This window comes from Falco naumanni, chromosome 4 (assembly GCF_017639655.2).
Source record: "Falco naumanni isolate bFalNau1 chromosome 4, bFalNau1.pat, whole genome shotgun sequence".
Taxonomy (NCBI): domain Eukaryota; kingdom Metazoa; phylum Chordata; class Aves; order Falconiformes; family Falconidae; genus Falco; species Falco naumanni.
The window spans coordinates 111,583,770-111,600,566 of NC_054057.1; the positions used below are offsets into that span (position 1 = coordinate 111,583,770).

General features: G+C 40.8%; 1 protein-coding gene across 2 annotated transcripts in view; it reads right to left on the reverse strand.

Annotated features, from left to right (window-relative positions):
* The window catches only part of LOC121087967 (centromere protein P), a 151,322-nt gene that overhangs the window by 1,029 nt on the left and 133,496 nt on the right, over window positions 1–16,797 (reverse strand). For both annotated transcript variants that reach the window (XM_040593530.1, XM_040593529.1), the window contains exon 7: window positions 2,033–2,112. In XM_040593530.1, the coding sequence (XP_040449464.1) occupies window positions 2,033–2,112 (80 nt within the window). The remainder of the gene's footprint in view (window positions 1–2,032; window positions 2,113–16,797) is intronic.

Sequence of the window (16,797 nt, forward strand, 5' to 3'; positions counted from 1 at the left end):
AAACCCACAGAGATACCATCGCCCTGCCCTGCCCACTGCACCTGTGCCCCGTGGTCAGGGATGGTGCTTGGATACAGGATGGGAAGAGGGAAACGTCCACAAGTGTTGATACAAACAGGGGTGGTCTGGTTTTGGAGTAAGCTCCTCCCCAGTGTTGTTGACAGCCTTTTGAGTCATGCACAGGGGCTGCATTTGGTTGCTTTTACGTTTTTTGAAAAAAATAGTCTTAACCATCCATTGTTACTCCTTCAAGAGTGTTTTTGCAGGGCTAACGATTATTTCCAGCTTTTGCGGTGGGATAAGATCACTGCTGTGCTAAGTGAACAGTTAATCAGTTGGTTTCTGCAGGGAAAGAGTTTTCCTAGTCAAGTCCACGGGGATTGCTCTCTAGAACAACAGTCATAGTAGATCTGCTGCTTTAGGATGTCTCATCTGCTTTACTGCATTTCACATTCCCCTCCACTCCCTGCTTTTAGGAATATTCCTCACTGAAAGTAAGGCTGGCCTAATCCAAAGGTGATCAGCACAAGAACAAGTCAGTGCGAGGAGAAAGTTCCCTTTCTCCATGTGTGACCAGTCATGACCGTAAAAGCTTCCTTTCAGTAACATTTGTCAGCCTTCTGCCTCTTCATTTTTAAAAGTCTTTTGACTATTTGTGCACAGCGTGTTCTGGGATTTTGCAAACAAATTAACATTAGTATTTTCTACTAACCCACTGTAACTCTTGTATTTCGTGGTTGTGGGTGAGAGGGAATGTGTAATGGAACTGGGCACCTGTTGACGCGAAGAGAAACTAACACGAATTTCTAACTGAGGCTCTAAGAACGACCCGTTTCAGGAACACAGCGTTAAAGTGCTTAGTTTTAAATGGCCGATTTGGCTAAACCGAGACAGCGCTGCCCACGCCAGCCCATTTGCTAGTTCTAGACAGCTGCGGCGGAGGGAGCTATGCTTTATCCCGTTGTCGCCATGTAAATTAATGCATGTTACAGCAAAGATGTAACGGGAGAGGGGACTGGTCGGATCCCTTCACAAACCAGTTCCTTTTCTTTGCTTTTACAGAACTCCTCACCGTGATCATTACATTCTCTTCCTTGCGACCTCAAGGATTTTTTTCCCTATTTAACACCCCAACCCTGACAGAACGTGGCTTGCGGGGAGCCCAAACGCATCGAGCATGTGTGGTAGAGTAATAATAACAACGGGCAGTGCAATTATCCCCTCCATCTAACTGACTTCCTTCTATTAAACAATGGAAAAATACAGCTACAGTTGCCCTCATTAATGTGGTAACTGCAATTTTCTTTCCATTCTTTGATGGCAAAATGACCAGAGAACTTCAGTGATTTGTGATCATTGCATCTCCTACCACGGAAAAAAGTATGAGCTGGAATTGACAGGCTGCCACGCTGGCCTTCCCCGCACAGAGGGATAAGCTCTTTTGTCCAGGCCCAGGGGTGGAAAATAACGGCCTTATCTCATAGGGGACGGCTGCCAGTGGCCCACCCTGTCGCAGTAAGAGGGATGTTGGCCTCTGCGTCTGTTCTGCCCCTTGCTCTGGTCATGGAATGCAGAAAGAAAACCAAGATGGAACAAGCCCAGCTGAACCTGACATGTTTTCTGATGCATGAAAGGGAGGATGCATCCCACATTCCTAAACTTTGAATTTAGACTCTTCACTGTAGCATGAACTTCCCAAACCAAGATAGTAATAGATTTTTTTTTTCCTTAAAATGCAAATTAAAAGCCTGCTAGAGCCCCTTATTTTTTTCCACCTTGCTTTTTAAATGAGTGGGGGCACACAGTAGCAATGCCATTGACTGACTTTCTAACAAGGCCACATGCACGCGGCCTGTCCATCTATTTTTGGTATTTTTGTTTGTCATGTGTGGTTACAGCCCTGAAATGTAACACACATCACCTCTAAACCAAAGAGTGACAATGGCCAAGCAGACCGACCATCTATAGAGCCTCACTGTGCATTTCACAATGCTTTTTCTGCAAAAATCCAGAAATGTGTTTATTGGCTCACCCGGGAGCGCTGGGGTTCCTTAGAACGATGTGATCTCCCAGCAGTCCTTCCGGAAGGGCCACGATCTCAGGGTGTTTGGCCTGGGAACAAAGGGGGTCAGCAGGGTCTCGATTAGGTCACAGAAATCACAGAAGCCAGTGCTTCCAGTTGCAATGGCTTTTCCTAGCTTGCATTTGTAGTTGTGAAGAGGAACAATACTGTTTAAAATTCTGACTTTTAAGTTTTGGTGGTGTGGTGGGTTTGGTTTTTTTTGGGGGGGTTGGTTTTGTTTTTTTTATTATTATTTTATTTTTATTATCTTTCATGTGATATCAAGAAATATTTAAATTTGGTCACATGGAGGAAAAACCAGTATCATGAGCTTGTACAAACAGACCTCAGAGGTCCTTGTCAAGACCTAGGAAACCCTGAAAGAATATTTTTAAACTCAGTTCTGTTCATTTGATTTAATGACACATTACAATACACCACCATTGCACCAAAACTTCCCCTCTGTGATTTAAGTAACCTTACTCATACACTCTGTTTTGACGACTCCTTTTCAGAAACTGGATCACCGAGAAACTGGATCACCAAGCTCCACACCACGCTTGGGAAGGATAAAATAATAAAGGCAACAACCTACCAAAATAACTGCTGTTATCAAAATATAACAGGACAATGGAAACATGATAAAACATGTGAAACTACTGACTACTACAAACTCCCATGTTACTGGGAAGCAGAGCTGTTTTCACTTACTACAATGTGCAAAGACTGATCATTGTTCCAATACTTTGTTAGTGCATCTAATACTTTAGTCTTCAACGTGTATATCTTGACTTAGCTAAGACTCGTATCTTTTGCTATAACTTTTAAATGCTTGTAAAAGGAAAGCAGAATAGAAGTTATGTAGTTTTTCTGTGATGCAGTACCTAAGATGACGGGTTACTCGGGGTATGAGAAGATGTATATACATCGAAATACTAATAAAGGTGGCAATTACTGCATCCCGCAGGGATGGGCTATTGCAAAAAGAAAATGGAATCTACACACAGCCTGTTATCATGACGCCTTTAACGCTGTTACTTGCTTGCACTGTCATGTCCTTACATACAACGCCGTGTTCCAAACACTGCAGTTTATAAAGTGTGAAAAGTCTGTCAGCCCAAGTCATTCTACAGAGCTCACAGGGCAAGTGTCTGACAGAAAAGGAGCAGGAGAGCTCGTCTTTGACAAGCACTGGAGAAAATGAGTTCGGTTTTATAGGATTACGCCTCATCTGGCAGACTGAAATTGCTACCAGATGTGACCTTGCCCTGGTTTAGGAATTTATGACAAAGTGAAGGGGGTTTGTGCAGAATGCCAAATGACATAAACCACATGGAATTTGCCAGTTTTAATTTCTACAAAGTCTCTAGTACTGTATTTACCATGGGGATAAAGAGCACGATCTATCCTGGGAACAGGGACACAAAAGGGCAATGAAGTGCACGGCAGTCACAGCACGAAACCGTGGCCGATCTAAGGTCGCTCATCTAGCAGAGCAGTCAGCGGTTTTTTGGCTTTACTCCCTGTGGAATTATGCTCCTCTGATGACAAACCAAGGCAGTTTTTCCAGGCTTCCCTTCTCAATAACCCACATCTTTGTTATTCATTCTGTGCCTTCATTTGTCTGGTATCACAGGTCTCAGAGAATCTAGCTGCAAATACTAGAATTGAGGATTAGCTTGTACCTGGTGAACTCGGCTCTCCAAGCTCCTCGCTGGTAAGAGATCCCACGTATACCATAGCTAAACACTGAGTCACGTTTCATCCCCATTCGCCCACACTGAGGCCTCTGGGAATCACAAGACAACACAGATCAGAGGAACTAGGCAAGAGTTCCGATTTTCAGAACACTGTGACATGCACCCGTGACTTGTTTGGGGGTTCCTGTGTAGCTGCTGCCATCAACGCATTCACCCCCAGCTAGTGGGTGGTATTTTACGTTGCACAGAAACCACAGGTATCTCAAGGAAATCTCAAAGAGGATAATTTTCTGTTAAGAGCCTCCCTGTACCTGGCAGAGCGTGCACTGGTGAGTTCTGCACGCACCAAGCCGTTACTCTCTGCCTTCGATCAATGCCGGGTTTTGGCACCCAGCCGGAATGCCGTGCACATCTGATCTTGTGTGAAACTCACAGGACTGGGATAAAATCCAGCTTCTTTCCAGTAAAGATCATATCTTAGCTATCCACAAAACACACAAAAAGCCAAACCACAAATACCTCTCTCTTCAGGTGAAATACAGCTAAAACTTAAGTCATAACAGCGGCGTGAAGCAGCGCGTTGCCCAGCCCCGCGCAGGGGTGTGTGGCTCCCGGCTCACCGAAGGATGGATCCCTCAAAAAACCGCATGGCAGAAGCAGGAAGCAAAAATACTGCGGCCAGGATTAAGCGTGCGACCTTAAACACTGACAATTCAGGGAATAAACCCCAGGAACCGCAGTCACACCATCTACTTTTCATACTCCACGTATGAAATGCCTGGATCCCACAGCCAAAATGCGGGGATCTGGCATGCAAACGAACAAACAGGCACACAGCGTGCACCAGCTGCAACGGTCCTGAAAGACCGACAGTTCCAAATACGCTTTGTGGGTACCAGGTTAACACCTCATGTTCTCTGCTGTGCAACTTTTCCAAGTTTTCCCTGGGAAAAAGAAAAGGCAAGCAATAATCAGGGTGACAGAATGACCCAATCCGCTGAAAGGTCTCTTGGGAGCACCAGTAGCTTCTGCGGGATCTCGTACAGTGGACACAGGGCAACTGAAACACATCGCAGGGAGCAGCGTGACACGCGATGGGAAAGATCAGCTACAACTGCATTGAGCAAAACCTGACTTTAATCAAGAAATATCTTTCCTCAGATGACTTTTAAATGTCAAGTTTATGATCAAAACCAAAAGCCCATGCTATTATTACTTCTGGACGGAAATTGTTTTTCCAGCTCCTTCAGGAGTCCAAGCAGGGAATCTTATGGGAACTTTTGTCTAAAACAGAAACAGTCTCAAATCACAAAGGGATGACCGTCTTGATGGAACACACATTCTGCCCCTTCTCCCATGACAGACTTTACACACACACAGAGAGCTATCCAAGTGAATACACTTGTAGTATCTATTTTTGAACAGATATATTATTCTTCCACTGTTACAAATTGCATTTCAGTTTTCTGCACACTAAAACTCATCTAAGGAAAATGTTTTCAGTTACCCAGCTTAAGAGACTACGAATGCAAAGCAAATTTGGCAAGGCAGAAGCTGTAATAAAAGCAGACAAATTTGCTTCTAACCCACTTAGAAAATATGCTACTCTGCTCTTAAGTGGAAGAATAGCTCACGCTTACTAATAATTTGGGACTTGGCCTAGTGTAAGGAGTGCATATAAAGAGTGCGGAGCAAGCCGTGCCACTGCGACCCCCTCGCAGGTGTAAGCAACCCCTAACAGGCGCTGAGGTCTGTGTACGGTTTGCTCAGCTAAGGCCACGGCGTCATCCACTGGAATAACACACGTGGCGGCAGCATCAAGGCCTCAAATAACAACATCAGTGTAACTTTAGTGAGTCAAATACAAATTATTTGCGAAAACGATGAAAATTCCAAATACTGTAAAATACCCATAAAAACATGATTAAATTCCAGAAGCATTAAACAGTCAAACCCACTGCCACCAGTCTGCTACCCATTGCAAAAATGGTCAATCCCTTCATGAGCCATCAAGTGCACTGCCATCCCGGCCTGCCGCCGTCCCGGCCTGCCGCCGTCCCGGCCTGCCGCCGTCCCGGCCTGCCGCCGTCCCGGCCTGCCGCCGTCCCGGCCTGCCGCCGTCCCGGCCTGCCGCCATCCCGGCCTGCCGCCATCCCGGCCTGCCGCCATCCCGGCCTGCCGCCATCCCGGCCTGCCGCCATCCCGGCCTGCCGCCATCCCAGCCTGCCGCCATCCCAGTCTGCCGCCATCCCAGCGTGCTGCCCCACGGGACGGCAGTCGGCGCTCAGCGCAGCCCTGCTCTCCCACAGCCTCACTCTCTGTAGCAGCGCTCTGCTTTCTAAGTTACAGCAGTCTAACTCAGATAACAGGAATTATTTTACTATCCCCATGATCAAGTTCTACAGCTACTTTGAAACAGCAATCACCAAGCTACAAAATACCAGTTAACTGCAGCAATCATGGTTTGGAAATTAGTTTGTATTTCTGCTTTTAGTAAGCCCTCTGCTAGCCCAGAGAACTACAGTCCCATTTATGAGATCTGGTCTTATAATTTATCGGCCTTTAATGCACATGGCTAAAATATTAGGTGCTAACTTCACCAACAACTCCTATCCTCAAGTCATAAACTACGCTCATCTGTCAGAAACCGAACATCATATATACATTCTCAATTATCTTTCTAGAAATGTAGGTTGCTTTGATGAGTTTCATTTTTAGATATTGGACAATACATTTGTTAATGCATTTCAATTAACTACAGTATTTTAACCTGTAAGACAGCTGTCACCAGCATGAAAATACAAGGATTTATGCTTTCCTGCATTTTTAAAGCACGGTGGCAAGCCCTAAGTCAAATGAAAAATTTCTCCAAGAAACGTAACTTTTCTGGTACCAACATGCACCTCAGACTTCAACAGATGCAATAAAACAGTCTGCAATGTAATCAAGAAATAAGTAAGACTGTATCTGAAAAGAAATGCATCCTATTTTTTGTTCTTTCCTTCTCTCCACTGCTTGACTGGGCAAGAGCAGCACTGTATCAATTGATGCACACTCAAAATCTGAACACGAGGATTGAAAGACAAACCTCTAATGTAAGCAGATGGAGATGTATAAGACAGCTATGGATTTGAGAAGGTTTGTCTCAATGTTGCCTTGTTTTCAGACTTCTTTTGAACTGAAAATCAACAGAAGTCAGGGACCTTTAGAATATGCAAGGAGAGGAAAAACCTATTGCCGGCAGCTGCTGCAGGTGTGTCCCATGCTTCAGTTGTGTTCTTTCTGTACAATGTGCTTTTGCTGTACAATGGCAGTGTTTATGTATTTTTAATAGAGTAATGTAACCACTACCAGTGTCATTAAATATAATGCTCAAAGCCTGAAAGGTCCAAAAATTGACCATGGAAAGTGCCATCTCACAACATTCAGTGAAAGACTTCCAGTCTAGTGAACTGGAATTACTGAGTCAGAAAGACAAACCATTCACAAAGGGAAAATTCCTACAGAAAGATTTTTTGGCTTTAATGTGCTACATGTTCAATTAAATTTTACCTCAGAGCTTTTTAAAAGTATACAAAGAAAGAAACACAATTATTATAATTTAAATGTATGAGCACAATGAGCAAATTTATACTGTCTCCTTAGGGATTTGTTTGGTATCCACCAAACAGAAAGCATTAGACAAATCAGAGGGACACTAATGTTTAGGTTTTTTATAAAGAAACCCAGCGTTATGACTACCACACTTACTAAAATGATTCTGGTAACAGTAGCAACTACAGGTAAACTGAGCACCCTCCACTGCTTTAAATCTAGCCAAATAAAGAAACCCCAATCCATTAAGTAACTACCCAAATCAACATAAACATTTATTGTTATATTGACCAGCTTTGTCTACCAAGATTTGTTCTTGTATATGTAAACTCATGCAAATGTAAAGCAAGCAAATTTCTCCTTATTTTTCAGAAGTATCGGTTGCGCAGGGAAAATACAGACCCATAATGTATTGAAAAGCCAATGAATACAGAACGCAATATAACTTACTTTGAAAGAACTACTTTGAATTTACTTTCAGGTAATACACCTCAGATTCTGACTGAGCATGTGTACCTTACAGGCTGGGATGTTCAAATATTTGCTTCTTCAGCAGCTTAATACTAGAAGCAAAGGTCTTTCGGAGCTACTGAGTATTTGTAAAGCTTAAACATATACATTTTGAAGGAAAGAAACCACTTTATCCCATGCCACTTATTTTTTGGTTGAAAAAGAAAGTATTCTTTATATGCCATTTCATATTCTCTTTGGTATCTTCCTGTGGAAACAACTTCTGTATTACCTAAAAATCTGTATTTGATACACGGTGTACTGATTACACTACACTTCAGCTTCTACCCATGGACTTTTGCTTTAAGGGATGTAAAGAGTCAACGGGACAAGAATTAGAAGATGCAGTGAATCCTCAGTCCGCCGTTTTTCGCTTGTGCAGCCATTTACTGTGTGTATGTACATATATGATCCACAATTTTAAAATACATTTGTAAGGTGGTGTTCTTTTCTCTAACTGAATTCCACTACAGCGATAGAAGAACATTTAGAAAGCTATTTATCCAGAGCTACTGATATTGTCTACTGATATTTGGAGCAATGCTGTGGCTATTCCCTAGCTCAGAGCAATGCAGAACTGGAATCTCACTGAAAATTGTTTTCAATTACAAAAAAGTTGTTTTTTTAAAATTTTCATTTCCAGAGCAAGGAAGTTTATCAGCATCCCAGTTATGGTAGTACTTCACAATAGTGTACTCCGGGAATCAGCATCCCCCTCCTTGATTCATCTGTCTCTGTCCATCATATGAGTTTGTGATAGATCCTCACAGAATCACTGAATCATTTAGGTTGGAAAAGACTTTTAAGTTCACCAAGTCCAACTGTAAACCTAACACTGCCAAGTCCACCACTAAACCATGTCCCCAAGAGCCACAACATTCTGCAATTAAGAGTAAAAAATACAATACACAATTACTGAGGTAGCATTCTACAGATTCTACCTAGGTTTGAGAAAAATATCTCTCATTCTAACTTCCCCTCTATACTACAACACATAGAACATTAGAAACCCTTAACATAACACGGAATATTCCAGTATTTCTCAAACAGTAGCTAGCACTGCACAAACCCCACCTGAACAACACCCTGGCACTCCAGTATAATTTTACAGTAATTCCACAAGATGCAAATCTCCATTTATTGCCTCTTCTCATGCAGGGCAATGAGTCTCTATTCATACTTAAAAATGTTAAAGATGTTTAAAAAACTAACAATGCTGTATAAATTCTATTCAATTTTATATTTGATTTTAAAAGAAAAGTATGGCTGAGTCCCACATCTGCTGGATTAACAACACCGATGTTTTGGGGAGGGCTGTTTGGCCATTTGGTCATAATGAGATTCGGACTTGAGTAACAGACATAGAAACATGAGGGAACAGAGCCCCACTTGACCAGATCCCTATTTTTTTTTCAGGACTAAACACAAATATTCATGCCAGGAAACAGGTATTGCAGAAGGTTGAGCACCAACCAAAGTTCTGTGACCGAACCAACACGTCCTAGTGGGCAAGATGCTCACGTGGGGTGCGCTGCTAGCTACTGCACCACCTCACAGGGCTTTGCGAAGGCAAAGTTTGGGCTGTGTCTGAAAGACAGCAATGTTGTAACCTGAGGTCAATGATTCCAATTAGAGTAAAACACGGCAACCTCTTCGGGAAACAGACAGCTTAGTTAAAGCATAAACCTAAACACTGTTAGCACATCAGAGGTCAACTTCCATCAGATCCGTATCATATGCTTAGGAGAAGATGGCAACACGCTTATATTTTTGGCTAAGCATAAACATATATTTGAAGCAACTGGGATATGTAATAAATTACAGCTATGAAAACAAGCTGTTCCATCTACTACTGCAGGAGAAAAACGTTGACAAAGCCTGGTTTTAAACAGTAAAATATGACTCAGAGAATTACAAAAGAGAAACCTTTTACGAACATGTTCTTGCATACTATATTTTCTTTAATGTTTGCACCAAAAACTGCTTAACATGCTTTGCAGGGTAGAGAATTATAGTATCTTCAAAGAATGGCACATTGAAAGTTCAAAGCAGAAAGGATCTCGAAAGTCACCACATTTCTCATTTTGTGCAATTAAAGGCAATGAAACCAAGAAAAGATAATGCACTTTTCCCCTTCAACTAAATTACACAGCATAAAAAAACCTGCATTTGCAAAACGGATTTATAAAACTTCACCACTCGTAATTACATCTCAGGATAAACACATCTTCCATCTTCCCATCTAAGGAAATGTTGTGCTCCAGTAAAACAGTCCTGCTGGTGATCTGTGTTATGCAAATTACACAAAACTACAAGTATCTTCAGAACCCAAGAACAAGTTTACAGAAAGAAGTGCACAGCAAGAAAGCGTTTTGCCAGTGCGGCAGCCACACTGCACCTGGCATCGCTCAGCTCCCCTCCAGAGCTAGAAACGCAAGTGGTACTGCCAGCACGCACGTTTCCTTCTCAGTAGAGGAAAGCAGAGAAAAGGAGAATTTAGGGGCCAGACTTGAGGAATAACAGTATGAATGTCACCCTGGAGAGGGGAAATCTTTGCAGAAAATGTTTCCCAACATTTCCTCACACGCTCAGGATATGCCTGGTTTCCTCCCGTAGTACACATGCAGCTGGTTACTTGGACAGAAATTCTGAACCCACCTAGTTCCAGACCTGCACGTTTTAGCTGACCAGATCTGTAACTCAGGAGTACAGATCACTCCAGTAAGATTCAATCTTACATCTACTTCTTCAAGTTAAGTCAATGCTCTACACCAGTACCTGAAACCGGCTGGGAGGAGGTCTTACACATCACCAGCCCAAAACTCACGGAGCATTAGCAAATTGCCAGTGAAGTTCCTTTGCTTTGCTCTTCTTTTTATCTGCAGTTGGTTACAGCTTCGCTCTTTTGGCCCCTACCCTGTTTCCATTGCCATTTATTTTCTTTCTTTCACATTTCCATAACATCGTTTTTCATGCTTGGTCCAACCATGACTCTACAGTAGATGATGCATTTGTCACTATTTGCTATATGACCATTACTTTACCATACTGTTTGTATTTCCATATCGGGTCTAGGCTGTACGCCTGGCAGAAGAGCCAAACCAGCTTGACCTTGGCCCAAATACACATCCCATGGCATCTCTTCCAAAGCATTTGATTTCAGTATCACTTCATCATATGGTAACCATATGTTTATTACAGCAGACTTGGAAAAAATTAAATACATACTAGAAGTTTATTTTTAAAATGTGAAGAAAAATATAATTAAATGAAAATGAAACACTGGAAAGAGCAGGAAGGGATACATAATAGAACACTTAGCAAACACAGAGGCTGCAGATGTTTTTTCTTTACTTTTTTTCTTGCTGGGGCAGAGATCAGTCTTCTCTCTGTTACTTCTCTTGAAAGTTGTCAAGGCAAAAGATTTCCACTAGTTTATGAAAAATTATACTCCTGACCAATAATGTATGGCATTTACAAACCAGTGTTTCTAAAAGCAAAAGAACGAGGGTACTTTATTCCATGTTTGCTTCCCTAGTAAACAGGCACATCGGAAATTAGAAAATACTTCTCCAAAACAGCTGAAAAGACTTGCAGGCTTGCTCGCTCTGCCTTCAGAGACTTCACATTTCCCCAGTGGACACCCTGCACTACCCCAGGTTCCAAAATTATCTTCATGTATTCATGCTGCCCTCAGACACAGGCGCTGCCAGACCCGAAGATTACAGTGGGCCATGGGCGAGAGGCTAGAAATCAGTCCAGGAACCAAGAAAGCTTCTGCTGCTAAAAGATCACCTTCCGTGCAATCCCGTCACACGCATCATCTGGAACCCACTGCCTAGACATGCACGGCTCCCCGAAGCCTGTCCTCTTGGAAACACGTCTGCCAGACCTACCGATCAGTGGAAGAACGTACAGAAAACAAGCTTACCATCTGCTACTCAGGGACAGCACATCCCCCACCACTTACCTCTGTACCAGATATTATTGATTATCCACTTAAACTGAAGAATTGTATCCTCTGAGTGAGTTCTGGCTTTCTCTTTGCCTTTTAAAGTTTAAATAACCCAGTTTTTCTAGATTAAAATTTTAGGGCCTATTTGTTATTTTATTTAAATTTTAAAATACACTGTCTTAACACAAAGATGGCTGTAGTGTCACCCGCTGCACAGGTATCTACACAGCTCCAAGTCCAAGACATACTAATTGATTTGTTCTTTGTGGTAGAGCATTAACACTGCACCAGGGCATTTCTGCTGGTGGAAATCCACAGTACACCAGTAGAGCTCAGTAGTTCTGTTCTTCCTCTACAAGTTTACTGACATGCTGGTTTTCATTATATGGTATTTTGAAACCCTTACCCTACTTCTGCTGTTAAGTATAACTAAACATTTCTTGATGATAAACTGAATATAACGGACTGTGTGGAAATCAGCAGATGTGTCTAATTTAGCAAAAGAGATACTAAGCAGTCAAGGACAGTATAGAGAAAAAAAAAAAAAAAGAAAAATTATGAAAGGAAAAAAGATGCCGTATTAAGAACAGCATGAAGAATCAAAAATTTGAAAGAAAGAATTGTGAGCCAATTTTTCAATAATCTGAAGGAAGTAGACTGCAGAAAAGGCATTTTTAGGAGAGAAATTACAACAGAAGATAGATACTTCATAGATCTTTAAATATTTTTCTGCATAGGAGATACTGCAAAATCCTCTGTAAACCTTTCTGATGGCTTAGTAAAAGGGTCCAGGATTGCATAAAGCAACTTGGATTTAAAAAACAGAAAAGTTGATTATCAAGTGTGACCCAACTTGCTTTTGTACAGTTTACATTATCAAGCTTCTCCAGACAACGGATTTTAAACATAATCTAAATAAAAGCAACTGAATTTAGTTAATGACTTGGCTCTGAAGCTATGGTAGTTTTTTCCAAGTACCCTGAAGAATTAAAAATAATAATAAAAATCATAGGACACAATAAAGAACATCTAGTTCATCTAAATTAGCTCAATATTAGGCATTTAATTTTTAAAAAGCATGATTAAAAAAGTTTTTAGACAAATTATTCAGCTTATGCTGATTATTTACTACTGTGGTTGTTTCATCTTGACTGTGGACCAGGCAGAGGCTAAAAATGCACAGTTAAGGACAAGAGTCAGAGAACTACTGTGAACCAATAAAACTCTCTTAATTTATACAACAATAATTTATACAACAATTGGTACAGCCCATTGGTACAGTAACTAGAGTTCTTTGAGATACGTCATCCCTGAAGTGTACCTGCCTCAGATGAGAGAATTTTTTCCTTTTTCATTTGACTCCATTAGCCAGCGAGTCAGTTCACGTAAACAGCCAGTAATTAACATAAATATAATATACCCAAAATACATATTACCAATTTTTGTGTAGCATCAACACTTTTCATCCTTCCCCCAAGTTTTTTTGTACTACAGACTTTGCAGAGAGAAACTCAAAGCAAGAAGGATGGCACACAGTAAGGGACAGAACAAAATAATCTAATAAAATCCAGTTATTATTACTTACTTATCAACACTGGCTGCCAATTAATAGATCAGATATATGAAAGGTATTTGCAGTCTTGTTCAAATAAAGCTTAGAGAACTGCCTTTCTGAAAGAGTCTGAAGGGTTATTCACTTCCATGTGGGCAAACGTTTATCTTACCCGGTAAAGACACGTATGTCCATAGACCCACCTGGAACATCTAAAATGTCCGCAGCATAATTCCCTACTGCATATAGTACAACAATATTCATTTATCTAGCCACCATAAGGACCATATTTTTATTTAAACATATGCAGATAGGTACATAAAATGCACTGTCATGTAAATCAGTGCTTATTTTCACAGAAACCATAGTAGTAGTATTCCTGAGCATCAGAAAAAGGTTTAACATCTGCACGAGGTGAAAAGCAAAGCTTTCTATAAAAACATGCCGTAGATACATTAAAATCTTTTCCCCAAAACATCCTCTTTTAAGTGGTTCTACAAAGCATTACATTTAGGACAGTCTCAACAAAAATCTGCCACCTAGTAGCTTGCATTTGCCTGGTTATTAACAATTATCAACAAATATTCCGCTTATGTGAAAATAAACATTAACGTGAAATGCCAACATACCTGATGCTATCAACAAGAGCAGGATCCAGTCCTTTGAAAAGACCCTGAAAGCTTTAAAGCCACTCAATTCCTTTCATGTAATACCCAAATATAGTTCTTTAAATTTGGCTGTCAAAACCATGACATTTCAGTTTATCAAACACATTCTTAGTATAAAGAACAGCGACACAGGAAACATTCTTGAGAGGGCCCAAGCATCTACGAGAAGCAAGTTACAGCACATCAAAACATTTAACAATTTGTAATTATGGTATGTGTAAGGGTGTAAAGCTGTCAATAAATAATACTCTTAAAAATGGTCAACTGTCCTCAAACTTTGATCTATTAAATTACCTCAGTAAGAAAGCAGTAAAACCCCAAATAACAAAACAGAAGAAAAAATAAGGAGCACTAAGAAACTGCAATGCTATTCACTCTGCAACTCTGTAGTATACCTTAAGACTAAATCTTTCACAACAAGGAAGATTTTGACTCAAATATTTGCATACTGCCAAGTACAAAAAAATTCAGGGCAGTGATGAGAATTCTTCAGCGTATCCACTAGGAGAAATCGCATGCAGCTGCCAGGCAAAAACATATTCTTATGCTCCACCTTATTTAGTTTTTAAATGCCAAAGTTGTGGTCACCAAGAATGTACTGTGATGTGTGTATATAAATATTTGGTTTATTGCTAGGTACTGCTATAATACAAAGAAGTAATAGTAATAACTAATACTAGCTGCCAGTGTTGTTCATTCACTTTCGATGTAACCCTGAGGCATTTTTTAATTTGAATTTAAATGGCTGGCATTGCAGAAACATTTGAAACAAAATAAATTTTGCTCTTGGAGAAGTCCAGTTGAGAGAAAATTAGTTCATATTACAGCTTATTTTTTTCATTTTTCTTCTTCAGTTTTTCAAACAATTGTTTAATTCTCTGGTGTTTTTAAAGCTTTAAGGAAGTAAAGGAACACAGACACTCATGCACGTAAAGTTAGTGTATGTTTAAAGCCTTCCCTTCTGCAGTTGTATGCTAACAAGAGGATTAGTCCTAACCCACCAGCACCAGGCTGCAGCATGCTGCCTGCGTGCAGCGCAGCTACTGGCCCCCAGCCTCTGCCAGAACGTGCTCGAACACGCTGAAGGCGAGGAAGGGCAAGAAGCCCGCGAGCCCTCTGCTCCCCGTCTGCACCCATCCCAGATTCCTCCACAACCCCCCCAGCTACCAACTGTTTTCCACACAAACCGATGGCAAAACGCCACTGTTTGGCCCGAGTTACTGGCGACTCCAAATGGAATGATCACGGATCTAGATCGCGGAATGACTCCAGGACTGCTGGAATTCAGTGCGCTTTGCAAAAGGACGAAGCTAGTACTGCATGGCATATAGCAACACATTGCTTTGATTCGGAATGCAACTCCACATGCATGAAATCAATTAATGTTCATTGATTCCACAATCATTTGGGTTATTAGAAAAGTCGGTTTAGCAAGGTACAGCAGATGCCAGAAGAATTTATCTTTTTTCTGTAGTATTAGCAGCTCAGCGAAAGGGGCACATCCTTCAGGCTTTGACCTGATGGCCTACTACCAGACAAACTGCTGAGCACATAAGCATATTGATTATTAATTCTATTAATAAATGCCATAGACTAACTGGGTAGTCAAGATTTCAGGCCTCCACCCAAATTAAGAGCAGTATTTTAAAAGATTTTATTTTATCATACCATTTCAATATAAGCAACAGTGCCCACATTTCCAGCACTCTAATTCAAGCAGCAATTAATGAATCTACAATTATTTGAGGTATATTAACAGGACAAACAACATAAAGTCATATGAGAAGCGCCAAAAATCCAGTGTTTGGTTTTCTTGTATGTACATGCAGAAAAAGAGGGAGAGAAGCAGCAATAACAAAGAGGAAAAATAAGAGAAAGGAATAAAAAGGAAAAGAGAGGGAAAGGGGCAAGTACAAGTGACCAAAGAGTAAGATCAAAAAGTTTGATAGTAATGGATGGATGAGTAAAAATAGTTCAAGAAGGAAATTAAAGCAACAAAGGGAAAACTTTGCATTCCCAGCATTTAAACATGTAGTTATTCCCAGCTTGTATAAAAAGATGAGGATGTAACACTCAAAGACAGGCTACATTTCCAGACCCAAGCTAAGTCCCACAGCAGGAAGGGTAAGGTATACACAGATAATCAATGGTTAGGTAGGAAACATTTGAGAAGGCAGGCAAGCACTATAGTGTTATTTAAAAAGTAGTTCTGGACTGCTTCAATATTCATTTTTTCCCCTGTAGAAAGACCTCTGGATGACTCTTCCAAAACACACTGCAAACTAACATGTGAGGCCTCCAGCATATTCCTCATCTTTGGCTTTTTCTATTTTTATTCCTTTCTGTTTTGGAATAAGCTCCTGTATTAGCATTTACTTGCAGCTGCCCCTGCCAGTGCAAAAGTAGCACTGTCTAGACTATGTACATCTTTATGCCTCTTGAAAATAATGCAGCTGATAGCTTCTACAGCTCTTATAACTCCAAAAGTCCCACTTCTCATTTTTAACATATCCTGTTGCCCTATGAATTCAGAATTACTAACAGTTCAATCCTTACTAATTCATAGGATCTTTCCTGCTAAATTCTATGAGACAAAGACGTTACAACATTCAATTATCTAAGTACTCACTATGAATTTACCTTATAAAATCTCCCAGCTGTTCGAAACAAAACCAGCAAATGCTTCTGACAAAATCATTTATTCTGCCTTGTACAATACACATAACGTAACACAAGTAGACTATGAAATACAGAAA